The sequence below is a fragment of the Onychostoma macrolepis genome, chromosome 13 (assembly GCF_012432095.1).
Source record: "Onychostoma macrolepis isolate SWU-2019 chromosome 13, ASM1243209v1, whole genome shotgun sequence".
NCBI lineage: Eukaryota > Metazoa > Chordata > Actinopteri > Cypriniformes > Cyprinidae > Onychostoma > Onychostoma macrolepis.
In genome coordinates this window covers 15,950,715-15,971,588 of record NC_081167.1, presented here as the reverse complement: position 1 = coordinate 15,971,588, position 20,874 = coordinate 15,950,715, and the positions used below count along the sequence as shown (strand labels likewise).

Genomic DNA, 20,874 nt, shown 5'->3' with positions numbered 1-20,874 from the left:
AGATTCCTAATTTGAAATCATATCAAAATCTGTATGGGGAAATTGTTCACAAATTCCCAACAAATTTTGCCTTATTTGGACAGATTGTTCTGTACATTGTAGTGGACTATTTTGTCTTAACAGAGGTCAGATAGCATAATTTCTACTCGTATCAAAATTGCATGTCCACGTATTTATTTATTTGGTGTATAGTTATACAATAAAAAGAAATGTAAAGTTAATTGCCAATCATTATCACAAAATACAAAGTGTTTATGACACCAACATAGACTAATTATTTTAAATATTAAACACGTGTTGCAGAGATTCTGTTTTGATAATAGCCACCAGAATTTTTAAGGCTCTTCTTGCGATGTTCACATTTTCTTGTAAAAATATTATGATTGCTAACAAAGATGAACAGAGAAACTCACATAAATTTTGCTACTCAAACTGCACTCCAACGCCAAACTGTTTTAACACTTTGGCTCTAGAGCAGCTCTGGAACAAATCTGACTATTAAATTACTACCACCTTTAGAGCTGGTTGAAGAACGTTTGACTTCATGGATCAATTTGTCTCAAAACCTTTTCCGCAGCAGGTGGGGATTAGTTATGTAACCTAAAATGAAGGTGGTCCTATGAAATTTCTCCCTGAATCCAATTCAAATGAGACAATATACATAGACGTCAACGAGTTTGTAATGCACTGTAAAAACCTACAGTCAATATTTACCTTTCAAGAATAAAAGTCTCTTTTATTCCCACCTAGAATCTATTTAATGAGACGCCAATGACGTCATCTACTGCCTCGCTTTAGTTTACTGTCAGTGGAGCCACAATGCGGAACTTAGCCGGAGTGTCTATGTCCCAGTTTGAGCTCTATAAAACCGCTTTGGGGCTCTTTGAGAGTTGATGTGATTGATGGTCGGCGTGTGAATACTAAACAGTGAAAGTGGTGACATGCTGAGAGTGCTACACAGAATAGGGTGAATGGAGTGTGTGTGCTGTGCGCATGCTTATGTGTGTATCCAAAAGCTTGATGCTGTTCTAGGGCGTCTAAACAGAGTTAAGCTCTGACTATCTGCCCTCGCTGCCAATGAGTCAAAGCACAGGCTCAGAGAAAGCATTAGTGACGCCTCCAAAGCTACAAATGATTGCAACACAGCTGTTTGCAAATACACCTTCATGTTGTGGTATAAAGCAACGAAAGCTCTTTGTTAAGTCAGTTGATCCCTGCTGGCCCCTAAATCTGGTCTGTGGGGGGTCTTGTGGTGTTTTTTGTTTTTTTGTCCAAAAAATGTGTGGCCTATACCAACCGAACTGACTGTTAGTTGCTGTTTTAGCAATGACATTCACAACAATTTATTGAATTGGAGGTTGTGTTATTTTAGGAGTCCTTCCACTCCACTGCTTCAGTCAGATGAATGGCGTCCAAAGTGTTTTGTCTTTTTTTTTTTTTGGATTTTCTCTGCTGACACAATAAAAAGCAGCAAGTGTTTTATTGCAACAGTGAATCATTTCCCCATTAAATCAGACACCCAGCCTGACATGCATTTTGGATGAGCGTGAGTTTGTGTTTGACCCTTGAGATGTGCTGTGGTGAATACAACACAGCTTTTTATGCTTTCTCATGATCAGCATGAAGAGGAGTACTATCATTCTTGGGAATAAGAACTTCTTTCTTTTCTAAGCACTTCCAAATACAGCATTTCTTTATTGACTTTTCAGTTGCTGAATGAATGTGAAAGCATATTTGTGTTTTCCCTCAAAGCTGTGATCAAGTCACGTCAGAATGATCGTATTTATGAGCTGGGCACCCATGAAAGCAACCACCATCATAAAGTTTTAATTACTTGTGGGGAACTCTTTATATCCAGAATTTCTGAATTGGAGGAGTCAAAAATTAAAAGTGTAATTACTAAAGAAATGTGGTATTTGATCATAATAAGAAGTTGTGAATAATGTGGTTTATACATTGTAGTAGTTTATTGTAATTTGCTAGTTTTACTAGATTATGTTACCCATCATTCTCTGTGGCCATCCTTTGCTCTTTGTGTTATGAAGCAAATCTTCTTTGTTGGGAATTGAAAAAAGAAATAGGTAACTCATAAATATGAAAATGTACTGTAACTTTTGAGCAAGAAAACCCATAACATTTTTTTTTATTTGGTTAATTTTATTATCAGATAAATGATAAACCATTTATTTCATACATTTATATTTATCTGATCATTTTTGGCCAGGTAAACATGATATCTTTTATTTTGTTTTTTTATTTTTGTGCCATTTTAAACACACATTACTATATAAAAAATCATGCACAAAAACTGCACTAAAAATAAAATGGATTGTACTGTTAATTGCACGATCTACAGCATATAGTAAATAAGATTATATTGTAATATTATTGTTAATCTTATTAAAAATATATATTACATAACTTACAAATACACAAAATGTACATGTGGTTAGTATATGAGCATTTTAGTGTCAGAAACATGATGTTTTTGTGTGTTGTAGAGGTACTAGACAAATTACGTCAAAGTACTCTTAAAAAAACACACAGAAAATATACTGGTAATTTTCTGCCAGGATGTTATCCATTAATTTCACAGACATTTCAGTGCAACACAATGCAGTACACAATTCAGGTAAACACCTGTCAAAAATAAATAAATAAGGAAAATACTGAGCCCTTTTTTGTAGATCAAAATGCACCAGATTGTCAATTTAGGAAGACGTGGCTAAAACCATTGCATCCACTGGGCATTCTGGATTCATCCAGGTCACACCCAGAGAACAAATATACAGTCCATTAACAGAGACTTCCTCAGAAACCCTCCCCTGACTGCAGATCTGCTGACTTAATTCAGCCCCAAACCCTCCTTTTATCACAAGTACATCATAGAGTTCAGAGAGGGGTCACCGCATCTCTGCTGCATGAGAGGCTGATGAGCAATAAGAGGAGGAAAGCTGAAGCATATAGAGAATACATAAAAATGCTTTTCTTGTGTAACATTAATTTAAAGACATTAAGCTAAAGCAGAGTCAACAGGTGAGTTGCATCACTGAATGAGTCCAAAGCATTTGACTGTAACCAGAAAGCTGTCCTCCAAAATTCCCCCTTTCCCAAGAAAGCTGTTTGACCATAAGCTGAGTTTAACAGCTGAAATCTCAAAGGGGAGATGGGATGGAGAGATCAGATAGGACATTTGAGTTGAAGCACAACAGTTTCTCTCCCACTCACTTTCCTCTCTGACCTCTCCACCCTATCTGCATTAATCATCAACACACGTCCAGAGAGCAACGGGCCCAGTTCAGTCTCAAAACACTGAGCTTTTGAATGCATTTCATTTAGTGTTGATTTATGGATATTCCTACTTAAACTCTAATAATAATGTTTTTGACAAAGTTCAGCTTTAGCATGCATGTAAAATTTGCAATCGTTCTCTTCCAGGAAAAAGAACCAAAATAATGATGACTCATCCTGCACTACAAAGATCAGATGTCCAATCAGATGCTCTCTAGAGTGAGAATAATGTCCCACCCACCTGTACCACATGCAAGTGTGATAATGTGATGATATAAACCCTTTCATTTCCACATGTTTTGCAGTTTCTTTTTTTAATTTGGTTACTTTTAGGCCTATCACCAGATAAATGGTATATTCTTACTTTCATACATTTTTTGTCCAATGCAGCTATAGTGCACATAATGTGTGGTCTATTTTTTTACACACATTACTGTGTAAAATATGCAAACAAAATTTTGTTTTGTTTTGTGAAACTATATCAGGGTTCCTCATATCCTGTCCTGGAGGGTTGCTGCCCTGCAGAGTTTAGCGCAAACCCTGATCAAACTCATCTACCTGTGATTTTCTATCCTGAAGACCTTAATTAGCTTCCTCAGCTGTGTTTGAGCTAAACTCTGCAAGTTCGATATTCTATAGTTAGCTATATTCTGCTTTATATTCTAGCTCAAGCCTCAAACAATTCTCCAAATATGGCTTGGTTTCTGGGTCTCATTCCATTTGTCACATGTGTAATTGTGTTAGTTGGTGTTGCCTTGCCCAGATCCGGTATTTATTCAGCATGTCTGTGCGGGAGAGGAACAGCAGCCGTTATCTCCAGTGATAATAGCAGTGTGACATAAGAGGATCCGTCAGTGTGGGTCCAGCCATGTTTTGGAGAACAAAAGAAAAACAGAGTTAGCAACATGGAAAAGCAATGCAGAACCGGCTGTGACCAGATTTATTGAATAAAAACATTTTAGCCAAGTCATTATAAGTGCTCAGAGAGTGATAAATACTGTAAGCAAAGGAAAGCATTACACATCATCTCACATAGGCTACACACATACACTCAAAACATTATGCTAACATGCTAAAAAATGCCTGCTGATGCGGAAAAAGTCATATGACTGAAATGAAAAGAATATGCCACTTCATATGCACCTATGTTGAAGCGTAAAGATGACATTAGACTATGATCTGTTTTGTGACAGATTGTGTTGGCTATGCTTAGATTCAGAGAAAATGTATGTAAACTGATATCAAATCAATCTAAAAACTTTGTAGCCATCTTTGATCTCATTAAGTAGTTACTGCATTTTGCAATTGTATGGCAGAATACTCAAGCTACAGTGAAGTAAGGTAGGACGATTTAGAAAATTACCAGCAGTCAACTGTTTCTGCCAATAAAAATGTCTAACGTTATGCTATATGGAATCAGTTACGTAACTGCTGGAGACGGCCAAGAAGAATACGCCAGCATATGGAAACCTCAATTATATCCCCTGGCTGCGCTGCACTGGACAACATATTACTCTATTGCTCTGATTTCACCCACTATCCAGTTCAACCATATATGATCAGTTGCTTATGGGATTCCCCCCCCAAAAAACAAAAAAAAACAACTTGGAGGAGTCACAGACATGCACATAGACGAAGAAATGATAAAGACACCGCACTGTTGTTATAGACAGTATCTCAGACCTGATTCACATCCAAAATGTGCAGGAAAATCACTGGCGTGTAATGATGACAGCAGATTGTTTGTCATACGTGGACTGCCTCCCCTTTTCTGCGTCTCATGTGAATGTGTGAGACCTGTGCAATGGCTCATGACAGGGATCCAAGCACGTTCTCAATGAGATAAATCTGCAGTTTCCACTTATCTGCCTTATCTCCTGGAGCCATCCCTGCCTCCATCCACCCATTTCTTTGTAAAAACACGGCATAATTCCAGCTCTTTTTAATGGGTGATTCATTGGCATAATATAATTACAGTTATTTTCGCCTCATCAGCTCCCAAACCAACCAGCCCAACCACAGTTTACTGGTGTAGAACTCCAGAAATGCTTCTTTTAGATTTGTTTAATAGTAGTATAACATAATTGAAAATATTTTATTTATATAATAAAATATGGCTACTTTTCTCATATATATTTTATATTCATTTTATACACACACTACCGTTCAAAAGTTTGAGGTCAGTAGGATTTTTTGAATGTCTTTTAGGCTCACCAAAAATACAGTAAAACAATAATATTGGTAAATATTGTTACAATTTAAAATAACTTTTTTCTATTTTTAATATATTCCTGGTGGCAAAGCTGAAGTTTCAGCCATTATTTCAATCTTCAGTGTCACATGATCCTTCAGAAATCATTCTAATATGCTCAAGTAACATTTAAGTAAAATTTAGGATTCTTTAATGAAGAGAAAGTTCAAAGAACAGCATTTATTTGGAATGAAATACTTTGTAATATTATTAATCTATATAAATTACATTATAAACATTAGAAATGATACTTTTTATGAATTTAAATGCACTCTGGCTGAATAAAATTGTATTAGAACTCAGTTGTTTTATGACCCTTCGCCAAGACGCCTTGTTACTGTGACAAGCCATGCCATTCTCACGCCACATATCATTTTCTCACATGGTGAAAAATACATTGCAAAGCAAAGAGGAAACTGACAGACAAGTCACAGAGCAGGTTACTTTTGAAACAAAGTCTTAGCTTTTTAAATTATTTTGTGGCTCTTTAATGTGTCGTGACAGATCGCTGTAGCGCCTCAGTTCAAGCGGCATGCGAAATGATCATCTCTTCCCCTTTACTAGTTATAGCATTACATAAACATGAATGAAAATCAGAAGACATCTTGTTTCAACTGTGAAAGGACATCAATACACAATTATTCAAGTTCAGGCACACAACCCGACATTGAGCTACTCTCTTGTCTGGTTTGTTTGTCAGACAAAAATGGTGGACTCGGCGTTCAATCAAACTCCCTGTGAACGGTCAAATTTATTATGTATTTGAATTGCCTTGAGCATACTATGATTTATTAAATGTATTACTTATGTGGGATAAAGGGTGCAAATGACATTTGAATTTTTGATATTTAATCTAAATTACTCAATATCACTCCCGCAATGACCGAATGACCTAATGACCAGTATTTATAGGCTGTGGACAGCATGAGACGTGAGAGGAAGGTTGGATTGCTCATTAAGACAAGTTGCAGTGTGGTAGACACTCTAATCTTCTATAATCCCTGTTGTCTGAAATGCAACATTCCCATCTCCTCTCATCCACGCTCTGCTAGTCTCCAGTGCTCAACTCGTTATATTCCAATTATCAGCGATTGTGTTTCGCCCCTTCGGCATGAAAGACACAATGAATAAAAGATCAGTGTTTTTCTAAGGTCCACGTCAGCTGACATTGGAGTACAGACACATCTGTTTAATTCAAGTGTGAACGTGGCCTTGGACGAATAACCTGATACTAATTTTGAGAGAATGTGTTCTTTAGAAGGATTGTACAGTGCAAGTTTATAGTAGTTTGTTATTGTTTAATTTTGAACAAACATTAAAAAAATACTGTGTTGCAATTCCCACAGATGTCTTCTGCTGCTGAGGACACCATAAGGGCTGCAGCTGTAATAGATACAACAGCTGGGCTAATTTGTTGAGAAAAACAGTTATGAGTCATATTAATGTTTGTTTATTGCGTGATTCTGGATTTCGTCTGCTTTTATTATTTTTGGTGTGTATTTATGACTTCATACCCTGGTACCTTGGGAAAGATGGTCGTAGCTTCTGTGTTTTTGAGTGCACATGAACCCTTCTGACAGGATCTATGTATTTCCATGGAGATTCGAAAGGGTCATCAGTGGAACAATTGACTTGTGCATCTGCATCATGACAGCTGGGCTCACCCCATTAGTATTCAGTTCAAGGCCTGGTGAATACAACCACTTTCCAAAAGAGACACGCATTCAACTCAAGCATATTGTCACAGATCAAGTCCATCTATCATGGCGTTCTTGGTCTTGACCGTCCATAAACCATCACATATTTACCATCTAGTCTGGTTCAAAGGCATTGGACTGTGAGTGTCAGAGAGAGATCAGATTTCTGATAAAGTTGCTAAAGTCTGAGACCACAAGTGAAAATGTTGTTTTCTATTTTCTATTACAAATTATATTATCTGCAGAGTATAAACTGTATAAAATGTATGTTTTTTAAAAAATGTTTTAATATTTGTAATGTCCATGACTACAGTTGATGTCAGAAATGAGCTTATTTCATTAGTGAGCTAGAAATGTTGCTGAATCTTAAATATTTATGATACATTTTATGGCATAAATGAACCTCTTTGTTTATTTCTCTTTAACTAGAATTTTAAATCCCAAATTTTCAATGTGGTCTCAGACATTTGGAACCTATTAATTTTATACAGTGTATACAAACAAACAAACAAATATAAAATGGGTTTTTATTGCATCACAAATAATATAAAAATACAGTGAAAACAGTAATATTGTGAAATGTTATTAGCATCATTCTAATATGCTGATCTGTGCTGAAAGAACATTACTTATTATTATCACAGTTGTGCTGCTTAATGTTTTTGTGGAAAATGTGTTTTTCAGGATTCTTCGATAAAAAGAAAATTCAAATGAACAGCATTTATTTGAAATTGAACAATTTAAAAGTAATCACTGTCACTTTTGATCAATTTAATACATCCTTGATTTAAAAAATATTTAAAACAAAACAAAACTTTTAAACAGTGGCATAAGTATAAACATTAACCAACTCTTTATTATTTTTTTGCCGTTTTATAGTTTAGTTACATCATACAGAACTGCCATGCCATGTATGTAAGGTGAATGTTTAACACGTTGAGACTCAGAGCACAGTGATGTAGCCTTGCAGCGATCAGCCGTGTTCCCATAGAGCCCTCCAAAGACTCACAGTGACCCAAGGCAGACATGCCAGTGATCCCAGCTCCCCTTTGTGCCAGGTTACTAAACGCTAGAGTGATCAAAACAGGGCCAAGTCCTGCCTCCTCCATCCCTCTCTTTTCAGCCCTCCCCTTCTCTCTCTCATTCTTGTTCGTCTGTCCACTGCCTCCCAGGCTGTCTGTCTCCAATAGTGATGTGCGGTGAACAATGGTGAACTCTTTGTACCATGAAGTGCTATGGAGGCAGGGCCGCATGAAAGGGCACTTTCAATAATAAGCCTTTTTCTCTGCTAAATTATTGCAGAGAGTATTAAGGCGAGACACTGCAGTTGAATAGGGTAAAATAATGTACTAATAGTTATCGCCTTACTTACCTAGTTGATTGATTACATTGATAATTGCAAACATTTTTTGTATTACAAGTTTTCTAAAATGTTAGGTTTAAATATGCAAATGAGGTATTATTTAATGAAATATGCACTAATTTGCATACATTTCTAATACAACAATCTAAACACTGGATGAAGTCAGTTTCAAAATTCTTGTTTAATTTTTTTTGATATATTACAGTCAAAAGTTTTTACAGAGGGAATTTTGGGTATCTCATTTTGTCACTCCATAATTCAGAAAATACTCGGAACAGACAGAAAACACTATATTTTGACAATTTTGGGGGGATTAAAATGTTGTATATAATCAAGCAAATTATATATGAACAAATCACTCTGTAAAAACCTTCAGGATATAGACAGGAATAAAAATGTAAAGTTTGGTGTGTGTAAGTGCTACTGAAGTGGAGATTTATGGCTCAGTGTAGGAGAAAATACTAATTTTGAGAAAACGGCCTTTAAAAATATGTATTGTAATTGAAATCTATTGACACAAATAGATAAAGTGCTATAAAAGAAACACTTCACAGTGTCTTTTGGATGTTTTCGTTCTACTAGTCTGAAAAAACACTTCATGAAAAACCAAAAAGCCCAAAATCTCAAAATTGACAGGTGCATGAAAAAACAGTGTTTTTGCCTGCAGTGTCTCCCCTTAAACAATCTGATAACAAGTGACATGCATCATTATGGGAGATAACTGAGATAGAATGCATTAACATCAACTTCTGTTACTACTGAAATAATGAGTAGCTCAACTGTGACCTTTAGGATGAATGTCCACTGACCAAGCTCCCTCATACATATTACATCAGATTATTAAGTGAGTTTGGCTGCGTGGTGCTGACAATAGAGAGCTGGCCACAAATCACTTTAAACGCCAGCCAGTCAAGGCTTTAAGACCAGGATGCAGAGTATTGCCACCCAGGCAGTCTTTGAGTGATTTTTAGGCCTGTTTATCTGACATCTGAGGCCCAAACATTCAGTTTACTGCCTCCTACTTGGAAACTTATAGTATTTTTCAAGTGAGATACAGCAAAATTTTGTCTCATATTTTCTTAAAGTCATAATGATATTGAAATTAATCCCATATCTATACTTTAAACTAGTGTTATTGATTTTATTGTGAACAATTCACATGTGTACAGTACGTTTCATGTTTTAAATATTTTTTGACCTCCTATTTTTTTCATCTAAATATCATAACTCAGTCTTCTCTCTGTTGACGTATGCCAGACTTCTCCAATCAATTCATGTCTGCATCTAATCAACAACAGATTAACAGAATCAAGTCCCCAACATACAATTTTTCTTTTTCGATAGTCTATTTCCCTCAAATGTAGGAAATTATCTGTCGCTACGTCCGTTACATTGCATATTTAACTAAATAAATGCAAGACCTAAAGTAAAAATGAGTGAATTTAAAGTATGGAATGGAAAGATACAATGAATATCAGACAAACAAAACTGAAATCTCTGAATTAACTGAACTTTTCAAAATCAAATCAGTATTTTGATTCATCTCAAATCAAATCTTTTGAATCAGTTCACTAAAAAGATTCTTTCTTTAGGGTACATGGGCAATAGGTGACGATAGGTGAATTCTTTGTTATAAGTGAGTCACTGAATCATTTCTCAACTAATTTGTCCAAGCTTTGTTCCTTCAGTTCCTTAAACAATCATTCAATGAAGGTCGTCTGTTTGTTCATTAGGTCTAATTAATCAAATGCTCCTTTCTATATGCTATAAAATGCTATATGCTCTTAGCCTTCTATAGTCACAGTGCACTATATTTCATTTACTGTATACAAAATAAAGTGAATGAGTGGATGAGTGATTGATTTTGGAAGGTTTTGAACGAGTGAACGAGTCAGTTCGTGTGAGTTAGTGAACAAGAATGGTTTGTTTAAAACAAAGAATCATTCATGAAATGATACACTACTATGAAAACTTTCAAAGAACGAAGTCCAACAACTTTACATATCCAACACAGGGCTCATTTAAGCTTAGTGTCTAGTGAAACTTGTCTTCCTTTTCACCACGTTAATCTGTCAAGCCTGAGAGTAGCTTTCGCCTTTTCTGGACACACAACAACGGCGGTATTCAGTGTGGTTGTGATTTAGAGTGTGCTACTTGGTCCCAGAGTTAAATCTTTAGCATTTGTCTGCATAGAGGTTACTGTGCTACAGGATAAACAACCGCTGTAAACAGCACACTGCGTTTGAAAGTCAGAAACACTGATGCACTGATCGCAGATGAAGGCACCCAGTCAAAACCCTTGCTGTTAATGCAATGCACGACTCTCTGGTGTGTTTTCCCAGTCACCTTAAACTAACAAGCCATATGCTGTTCTGCAAGGCACTGAAAAAAACATGAGGAATCTGGTTGTGTCTACGCTGTTTATGCTATTAGTGTCATAAAGAGTGGACTGATGCATAAGGGCTTAGACTCAAACAACCTGTGGAGTAACTGAAAACTCTTGATGTACTGCAGCATACCACAAAATCTGTAGGCAGTTAGATGCATTTACATAGTGTACAAACTCTTCAACACCTGCAAAGTAACTATGCACATTTACTGCTAAGCATCTAATTTCTTCAATGAAACATGCCTTCATTTTAACATTTAACATAAAGAAAACTGGTAAAAACAAACTAAACTATAGCATTTCTAGTCCTGTCGTGACAGCAATTGTGATACTGTTTTGTGCTATCGCACATTCTTTGCCCTAAGGTTTAACCTGGCACAGATGCAAGCCTTTCTAATCATTACTTTGAGCTGACATAACCTCCCACATTTCAAAATAACATCCTGGTGCAGACAGTGTGATGACAATTTTAGATTCCAAGGACAGTTAACTTCCCTTCTTCCTGGTTACCATTGTGCTCTTGTGATAGCAGAGCTCCTCAGGGAAGAATGCAACCCCCCTTTTTCCATACCACAAACTCACTTTTACATGCAAGACATAAAGCTTGTGGGATGCTGCAGTACATACTGTATGTTTACTACAGTTGTGTCTGGATGGTACCTTCTTAAATTGACCGAAATTATCATTATATACTTCAAATTAGTCACACAATAGTATGATAATATGTGCATTACCATATACATTGCATTACATAAAACGTTCTAATGTTTGTTATTGTTTTTAATGTAATGTTTTTGAAAGAAGTCTCTTACACTCACAGTAATATTGTGAAATATTATTAAAGTTTAAAATAACTGTTTACAATTTGAATACACTTTACAATGTAATTTATAGTTGTGATGGCAAAGGTGAATTTTCAGCAGCCATTGTTCCAGTCTTCAGTGTCACTTTGCATTTATACTGTAAGAAGAATCTAAAAAAGTTTTTGTTTTGATTTGTTAGACATTTTTGTTCACCTCATAATTCCCATATTCCTTTTTAAAATGTGGAAAATACAAAATATGAATAAAAAATGGGTATGTACAGTATGTCCAAATGTTTGACTTGTAGTGTACATGACTGTATAAATAAAAGCATGTTAACTGCAGCATGTTTGTTTACATGTTGACATAGCTCTTTGAGCTCAGATTCCTTTGTTCAGTCATGTATCTTTGACATATATAGAGAGCCAGGAAGGATCTAAAACAAACAGGACATGTGAACAGAAAAGAGATATGCAGCCTATACATCCTGAGGCATTATGCAATGAACCCAGGACCAATGTACAGCCATCTGGAGAAGATGTGGAAGCAGCCCCGTTCTTGGGTGTTGAAATTATATTAGATTTTCTAGAAGAGCTTCAAGTGTCACAGCAGGAATGCCTTGATGACAGTAACTTTTGGCTCTGCACTATGAACTCTCTGACCTTTTTGCTTGTTGATTTCAAACAAACAATTTTTTCGTTTAATCGTGAGCTGATTATACCATCATAGAAAGATTAAGCAAAACCATTTTATGTAATACTCTTTGTTTCATATGCTCCACATTATGTTCGTGTGTAATAACATCCATTAGTCATTACTGAATGACATGTGGTCTACAATTTATAGAGGGCAATTTACATCAACCATGAAGAACTGTTGCCCAAACATCCATGATATGCTTTCAAGTATGGAATCTTGATTTCATTTAGACAGTTTTGACTCCTTCACGCTATTTTCCTGATCAATCTGGTGTAGTCTGTGTTGTAATTATGGATTCTGGGGTTAATGTAAGGGTAACATACACTCACAATTATAAATTGTGGATATAAAAACAAAATATAATTTATTAGTTGTGAAAGGTACAAAGAGATCAGCCCTGTAAAATGTGGTTTAAATTATCATGAGTTAGTGTGGTTTTTCAGAACAGATGCAATTCGCACATATAACTAACTACCGCCTCCTAGTGGTTATTTGAAAGCACTTGGAGTTTTGGAGTAAAACAGATCTAAATAATATATAAAAGAGTGAGTTTTAATAGAAAATGCAAAAAAATACTTAATTGTTTACATTCAGATTTGCATACATTTCTGTCAAATACACAAAACATAAATCTAATAAATAAATAAATAAATAAAAACAACTTATTTTATTTTATTAATTTATTTGAGAAAAATCGTGCATTTTTTTTGTGTCATTTTGCAAAGAATTGTTGACCTTTATTTTGAAAATCTCAACAGGAAGTAGCTGCTCCACAAACTTCCGACTAGGATGCGCGAAACCCTCTGAGGGATTTCCCTTTATTTGATATCCTTGTTGATTGCCTTGAAAGAGAAAAACACAGCATAAACAGGCTAGAAACACAACGCCAGTCATGTCAGAGACATACGGTAGGGTGACTAATTTTCCCTTTCTCCTGCCGCACTTCTTATCGACAGCATAGCATGAATTTTAGCAAGTGTCCCGAGCTCATTCATCACAGTATTTGCTTACAAGCTCTGTTCAGTGCCAGCTAGGCAGCAGCTATCTGTCTGCCATATGTTTCATCTTTCGACGCAATTCATATAAGTGTTCATTAACCTTTGATTAGTCAATTAAAACAGTACTTATAGTAACAATTACTATAGAAAGACCTTTATTTATTTGGGTATAACTTGATGACAAATCACTTTAATGCCTACATTATTTTGATTATGACCAGTGTCTGTAGTCTTATTAACGTTTTGATATAGTAACATTCCTATACTATGCTATTATTGTGAGAATTCTGTATAGTTTTTGTCAAAACATCTTTATTGTTTTTGTTTTCCTCCCCTTTAGATTTCCTGTTTAAGTTTCTTGTGATCGGAAATGCAGGAACTGGAAAATCTTGTCTGCTTCATCAGTTTATAGAAAAAAGATGTATGTCAGTTTCTGTTATCTTATCATTAAAAACATTCAGAAACAAATCTATGATATGTTACACAGGTCATTGTTCTGTTGCTGATGTCTTTTCCTTGTTCTTCCAGTCAAAGATGACTCGAATCACACTATCGGGGTTGAATTTGGCTCGAAGATAATCAGTGTGGTCAATAAGTTTGTCAAGCTCCAGATCTGGGATACAGCAGGACAGGAGCGTTTCAGGTGTGTTCATACGACTGTGTCATATTTCTAAAACTGTTTCCCTCTTAGATTGGCCACGTTTGTAAGGACCACTCTGTGAGATTTGGTTTATGATGATAATTTCCAGATTTTCAGTTCTCAGGCAGTCAGATGGTGGAGCATTTGCGGAGGGAGTGATTCAAGTCCAGATTGCACGTAGGAGTTTATAGTACCTTGCACAGATTCATTTGTCAGCGCTATCAACATGCACTTAATTTGCACTGAACATTTGCCAGCAGCTTCCTTAGAGCCAAAATAGCCTCAGCGCATTTAAATGAAAATATGCTGATGTCACACGAACCATGTAGGTTTTTTGTGTGTGTTTATACATAGCTTTGAGACTTATTAAAAAGATTAAAAAAACTATCCCCCGGTTTCCCAGACTAAAATGCATGTTTGAGCTGTCTCAACTGAAAATATCTAGCTCTGCCATATCTTAAAATATGTCAGTGTCATTGTTCCGTGTCAAGATGCACACCTGTAATGTTTTCTTCTAAGGCATTTTTGTAAAATTGCTTAAATATCTTAATTTAACTAAGGCCTAGTCCTGGTTTAAGCTAAGCCCTGACATGTGAAACCGGGCCTATGATTTTATTTTTTTTTTTCTTTAGTCTTGTCTTTACTTGCACAGGGCACCAATTAAGCCAAATGTGCCTCTGGTGCTCCTTTAAAAAATTATAATATAAATGATTATATAGAAATATACAACAACAACAAAAAAAAGCCTATATTTTTTATTTTAATTTAAGTTTTAGTTAATTTGTTGTGTGCTATTTTAATTTCTATTAGTTTTTATCAGTTTTATTTTATATTTTTATTTAGCATTATTTTTACTTTATTTTTATTTCAATTTTAGTTTTAGAAATTTTAATACTTTATATTACTTTAATTTAGTTAGTTTGGAAGGCAACATTTTTAAATTTATACATATTTATTTTACTATAAATAATTTTAATTTGTGTATATGTGTGTGTGTGTGTGTGTGTGTGTGTAAAATTAATATATTAATAGCTTTTAATAAAACTATTAATATCTTTTGTTAACAATGACAGGGGCACAATGCCCCTGAGAGAAAGCTATTTATTGCATTTGGAAAGGGAAAAGAGTTTGTTTTTCGTTACAGTTACATAATTATTTAAAAAAATCACAAGATAGCTTGAAGCAAAATATTATGCAATTAGTCTCTTCTTCAAACAGCACTGAGAAGAGCTTTTGGCACTGTTGTGCTCTGTTTGCTGCTACAGCTCATTTTATTATACAATAATGTACATTAAAACGTTGCGTTACATGTTTATTTCAGAATTATGAGGCTTAATACTTCATAGCAGTAAACATGCTGTAGGTTGAACAGAAACATGTCAGTCCGGCTAATGTTGAAGGAGGTCTGAGCCATACACTCCTGCTATTGTGAACAGATATGATTAGACTAGCGGTCAATTGATATTGATTTTGCAGCACCTAGTGATGTTATCTAGACGGCAGGATGGCTGATTGCTGATATAATCCCAATATACTATCCAGAGTACTATTTAATGTCATTTGGACGTCAATGTTTTAGCACTTATTTTTTTAAGCATTTGCATTCGCTTTCTTCATTCTAGTACCTTCACAATTTAATTACTATGTACTTTAAGTACTTTAACTTCTTTCATTTCCAGGAGAAAAACAAATTTCACCCTAATCTCACTGATTATTCTGTTTGAAGTTAAATGTGAATGGCAATTCAGCCTTTAAGCAAGCATTTATTTTACATAATATTTACTCAAAATGGACTAAAATATACAATGTTCCAAAGTTTGGAGTCAGTAAGATGTTTTAATGTTTTTAAAGAAAGCCTCTTATGCTCACCTAGGCTGCATTTATTTGATTAAAGATACAGTAAAAATTGTGAAATATTATTGCAATTTACAATAACTGTTCAGTAATTTAATATATTTTAATATATAATTTATTCCTGTGATGACAATGCTGAATTTTCAGCAGCCATTACGCCAGTCTTTAGTGTCACAAGATCCTTCAGAAATCATTCTAATATGATGATTTGGTGCTCAAGAAACATTTCTTATTATTATTGGTGTTGATTGTTATTTGATTTATTGCATCTTTGTTGAATAAAAGCATTAAAAGTAATCCTGAGCTTTTGAATGGTAGTGTATTTGAATAAAAAAAAAAAGGATTATATATTTCTAAAACTAATTACCAATGCCGAGTAATCTCTAAAATGACCAAATATCAGCCACATAATTGTTTGGCTGATATATTGGTTTGTCACTAGATTTGACCATCTCTTATCACAAACTTTTACAGATGTCACAGAGGTTTAATGTTTGTTCTCGTCAGGTCTGTAACACGCAGCTACTACAGAGGGGCAGCAGGGGCTCTTCTCGTGTACGACATCACTAGGTAAAGTCACAGTGCCTCTGCATAATATTATGTATTGCTCTTTTATTCCCAGATATTCATATATTTCTGGATGTTTACCTAGAGCTATGCTATGATATGCATTTATAGATCCTTAAGTCTGTTGATTTCTCACGCTTTCTGTCTCCGGATGTTAGTCGAGAAACATACAACGCTCTGACCAACTGGCTGACAGATGCCCGGATGCTGGCCAGCCAGAACATAGTGATCATACTGTGTGGAAATAAGAAAGATCTGGATGCTGACCGTGAAGTCACCTTTCTGGAGGCCTCACGCTTTGCTCAAGAGAATGGTGCGTATGTCAGACAAGCAGTTCCCGGCCGGTAACAATTGTAGAATATTGTAGTGGCACCTAATTGTTTGAATGAAGTAATACATGACTTCAGTTCATCAATTAATGTCATTAAGATGTTTTTAACTTCAAACCATTGCTTTTGGCTAAAATAAGTCCTCTATCCATAATATCCTTTTAAGCAAAATTATGATTATGTATTTGACAAAATATCTGCTTGCATATCTTGACTGTACCACTAGAGGTCAATGCAGTATAGTATGAGTAGCATAAACCTGAAGAGCACACCAGACATCTGACTGCATTGAGATCACAAGGGCTTTTTCAGAGGCTAAACACTGATTGGTTATTGGTGCATTACCATTGTGGATATACTGAGTGCTTATAGATCTGTGGTGTTATTGTTAACTAAAATTATTAAAAAATTGTTTGCATTCATTGAAATTAAGCTAAAATAAAATACATTTGGATACTTAAGCAATGTTGCAATGGCAACTAAATGAAATAAAATACCTTATGTAGAAGTACTAAAATGACTTAAGCCAAATCTAAATAAATTAAAGCTAAATAGAAAAAAACTAATAAAAATGACAAAAGCATATAACAAAAATTACAATGAAAACTGAAAATACGAAAATAAAATCCACATCAAAATATTAGTAAATACTATAATAATATATAAATAATACTAAATAAACAATATTACAGAATATTTTGCAATATATTCACAATCTTTAATTTTTTTTTTTTCAGTGAGTATTATTAAACAAAACGGACGGAATTGTGTATATCTTTGTTTTCAGAGCTCATGTTTTTGGAGACCAGTGCTCTAACAGGGGAGAACGTGGAGGAAGCCTTTGTCCAGTGTGCTCGGAAAATCCTAAACAAAATAGAGTCAGGTACAAAAATACCAGTGTCTTGTGCTGTTACTTATAAGCTTACAAAAACATTTGAATCACGCTGCTCTGCTTATCATTTGGTTGTGTAGGCGAGCTGGACCCAGAGCGGATGGGTTCAGGAATCCAGTATGGAGATGCAGCGTTGCGGCAGCTGCGTTCTCCCAGACGGGCTCAAGCAGAGAGTGTGCAGGAGTGTGGCTGTTAACACAGATCCCAGACAGCTGACCAACCAGGTGAAGGTCCAGAGGGTTCACTTCCTCTCTCTGCTTGCTTTCAAATCTTTTAAGGTTTCAGATGCTTTAATATTAGAAGCTGTTCTGAAAGGTTTCGGTACTTTTTTTTTTTTAACATTGTGATGTGCAATCATTTACATTATGTTTATTCTTTGATACTAATTTTCAAATTTTTGCTAATACTATAAACTTGATATCTAAATAGCTCTGATAGTAGTGTGACAGTTTGAATGCGTGAGGGTGGTAGAGTGCTGTTCTTCCTCCACTGACACTCTGTACCACTCACAAAGGCAACGTCCACTAAAAATAGCTGTGCTGCATTCAGATTTAATCAGATACAGTTGTTCACATTTCTCGGAACATCATTGCCTGCATATTATATTTAAGTGTCTTGTTCAGTGCGGTAGTGTTTTGTTTTTGTTTTTTTATGTTCAGTGTCCTTATTGTTTTTTTATAATTGAATCATATATGAAACTTATAGTTTTTAGCTGGAATTTTATTTTCTCTCACTTTTTCCTCACTATTTTCATTTCTTAAATGATTGCATTTTTCAAACATTGTGTCACTTAAATGTTAATGTAAGAATCTAAGGTGATATAAAAAAGAATGCAAAACAATGGGTCTGTAAATACGAACATAACATACTGTATTTATGTTGCAATCATTTGTAAACCATTTTTTATGTAGATATAGTTGCAGTGAATTGAATGAGACATTACAAAATTGCATTACACAGTGTTTCTTGAGTGAGGCCCAATCTAGATTCATGTTAATTTCTACATAAATTACCATTCAGAAGCTCAAAACCATTTTCAGCATTGATAATTATAAGAAATGTTTCTTGAGCAGCAAATCAACATATTAGAATGATTTCTGAAGGATCATGTGACACTGAAGACTGGGGTAATGATGCTGAAAATTCAGCTTTGCCATCACAGGAATAAATTATCTTTTAAAATATATTAAAATAGAAAACAGTTGTTTTGAATTGAAATATTAATATTAATTGAATATTAATAATTTATTAAATATTCAATCATTTAAATTAATATTAAATATTAATTTAAATGATTGAATATTACTGTTTTTGTCTTTTTTGTCAAATAAATGCAGCATTTGTGAGTCTAAGAGACTTCTTTCAAAAATTCTCAACAATCTTACCAACCCCAAACTTTTGAACAGTACTAATTTAAGGTTGTAAAAAAAGTATATATTCATAAATGAACCTAGATTATTAAATGCTTTAAAAAGTGTTGTTTCCAAATGTATTATCTAATGGTAATGACATGAACTGTATTGTAAAGTGATACCAATATACTTCATGATACATAATTTTAGCTTTAGTCAAAGTGTTTTCATAAATTGTCTGTAAAAGGATGTTGATAGCCGCCCCACAGCATCTCTACTGTATTTGGCATGCCCTAGCTGGGAGGAGATCTCTTCAAGAAGAGGTGCTATTTTAGTCACTGACACCCACCAAACGCTGCTCAAGTTTGCTTCTGCATGCCTTACGTACAAGTGATGATGACGCAACACCAGGACACATGCACACAAACAAATGGCCAAATGTTTCACCTTCTTCCACCCCCCTCATGAGGACAAACAAGTCCTTCAAAAGCCCTTCACCCTCTTATCAGTCAAATGCCACATGAGAGACCGTGTCAGGGGAATGGATATATTTAACTCCAGATCCTCCCAAATGCTTTCCAAGGTTTCTGAGGGGCCTTATTTGGAATGCGAGCTAGAAATAGAGATTCAAGGTGTCTTGAAGCTGCTCCTTCAGTTTGTAGACAAGAAGAAAAGCCTCTGAAAAGACCATCTATGTAATTACCTGCACTTTTTCTGTGTCCTTTGGCCAAGGCAGGTTTTGTGAACATGAGGAGGAGGACATTAGTGGGGAGTTTGATGTTTGGCTCATCGTGGTGGAGTGACTGTTTCCCTCACCTTACTTTTACTTCTGTTCTGACGCCGAGGGACCCCTGTGCTCCAGAAGGCTCCAGAAAAATGTTTACTGTCCCCTTCGGGCCCAAGCCAAGACATCTATGGTACCCAAAACCCTGAGGGTAGCTAAAAGACCCGGCCCTTGCTCCTGAGAATACTGCACTGAGCCCTTGCCTGTCTTTCCCTCTTTCATGTAGATGTTGTGTAGAGAAGAGTTTCTATTATCACCGTGGAGCATGTTTCATGGTTGCAGTACTATGGCATATTCATAAATGACTATATACAGCATATATATAGCTTAGGCATACTGCATCGCTGCTCTATGGCACGCGCCTGTAAATCTTATCAATGGAGTTTATCGTACACTATCTTGCTAGCACGTTGTTTGCTTTTATTTGCTTTTTATTATCATTTTTTTCCATGTCTGTTGTATTTTTTTGGTTATTATGTTTTAGGAAAGGATGCTAGAGTATTTCATAAAAGTGGTTTTTGACATTTATGTCAAGAAGGCTTTGTTTTTATATTATAATTTACATTCAAAACGAAAAATTTAAGGGCCAGCGCACATTTACCTTCATATCGCACTGTAATACATTGTCAGTATGAACAGCTTCAAAATCAGTGTTACATGCTCTATATTTATTGTAAAGCATTTTTGTGCTGCGGTCCCATTTTTAGGTGTCTTTTGGAATGGCACTGATGTGTTTGAACTGATTTCTTTTTCAAAAATATTGTTTTTTTTTCTTTTTGAGAAAATATTTGATTATTTTTCTCTACTTGTGCCCTGTTCTTCTTATACATTTTAAATGGACATATCTCAAATAAGCTTTCACTGAAAAATTTATGATAAATCATTGTGGACCTCGCTTCAAAATGCTTGTCGTTATGTCTTTATATGTTTGTAAAAATGGGACAGATTGCCAATAGTCATGTTTA

At 35.1% G+C, this 20,874-nt stretch overlaps 1 protein-coding gene across 2 annotated transcripts; it reads left to right on the top strand.

Annotated features, from left to right (window-relative positions):
- The first annotated feature begins 13,254 nt into the window (after nt 1-13,254).
- Nucleotides 13,255-20,804, top strand: rab4a (RAB4a, member RAS oncogene family). Of its 2 annotated transcripts, none has more exons than XM_058796001.1 (8): nt 13,255-13,401; nt 13,832-13,912; nt 14,020-14,134; nt 16,493-16,555; nt 16,711-16,865; nt 17,669-17,764; nt 17,854-17,997; nt 19,862-20,804. In XM_058796001.1, the coding sequence occupies exons 1-7, from the start codon at nt 13,386-13,388 to the stop codon at nt 17,967-17,969; spliced, it is 642 nt and encodes a 213-aa protein (XP_058651984.1). In that variant the 5' UTR covers nt 13,255-13,385; the 3' UTR covers nt 17,970-17,997; nt 19,862-20,804. The 2 variants fall into 2 exon arrangements, with proteins under 2 accessions (XP_058651984.1, XP_058651983.1); XM_058796000.1 differs by having other exon boundaries at nt 19,858-20,804.
- Nucleotides 20,805-20,874: the final 70 nt, after the last annotated feature.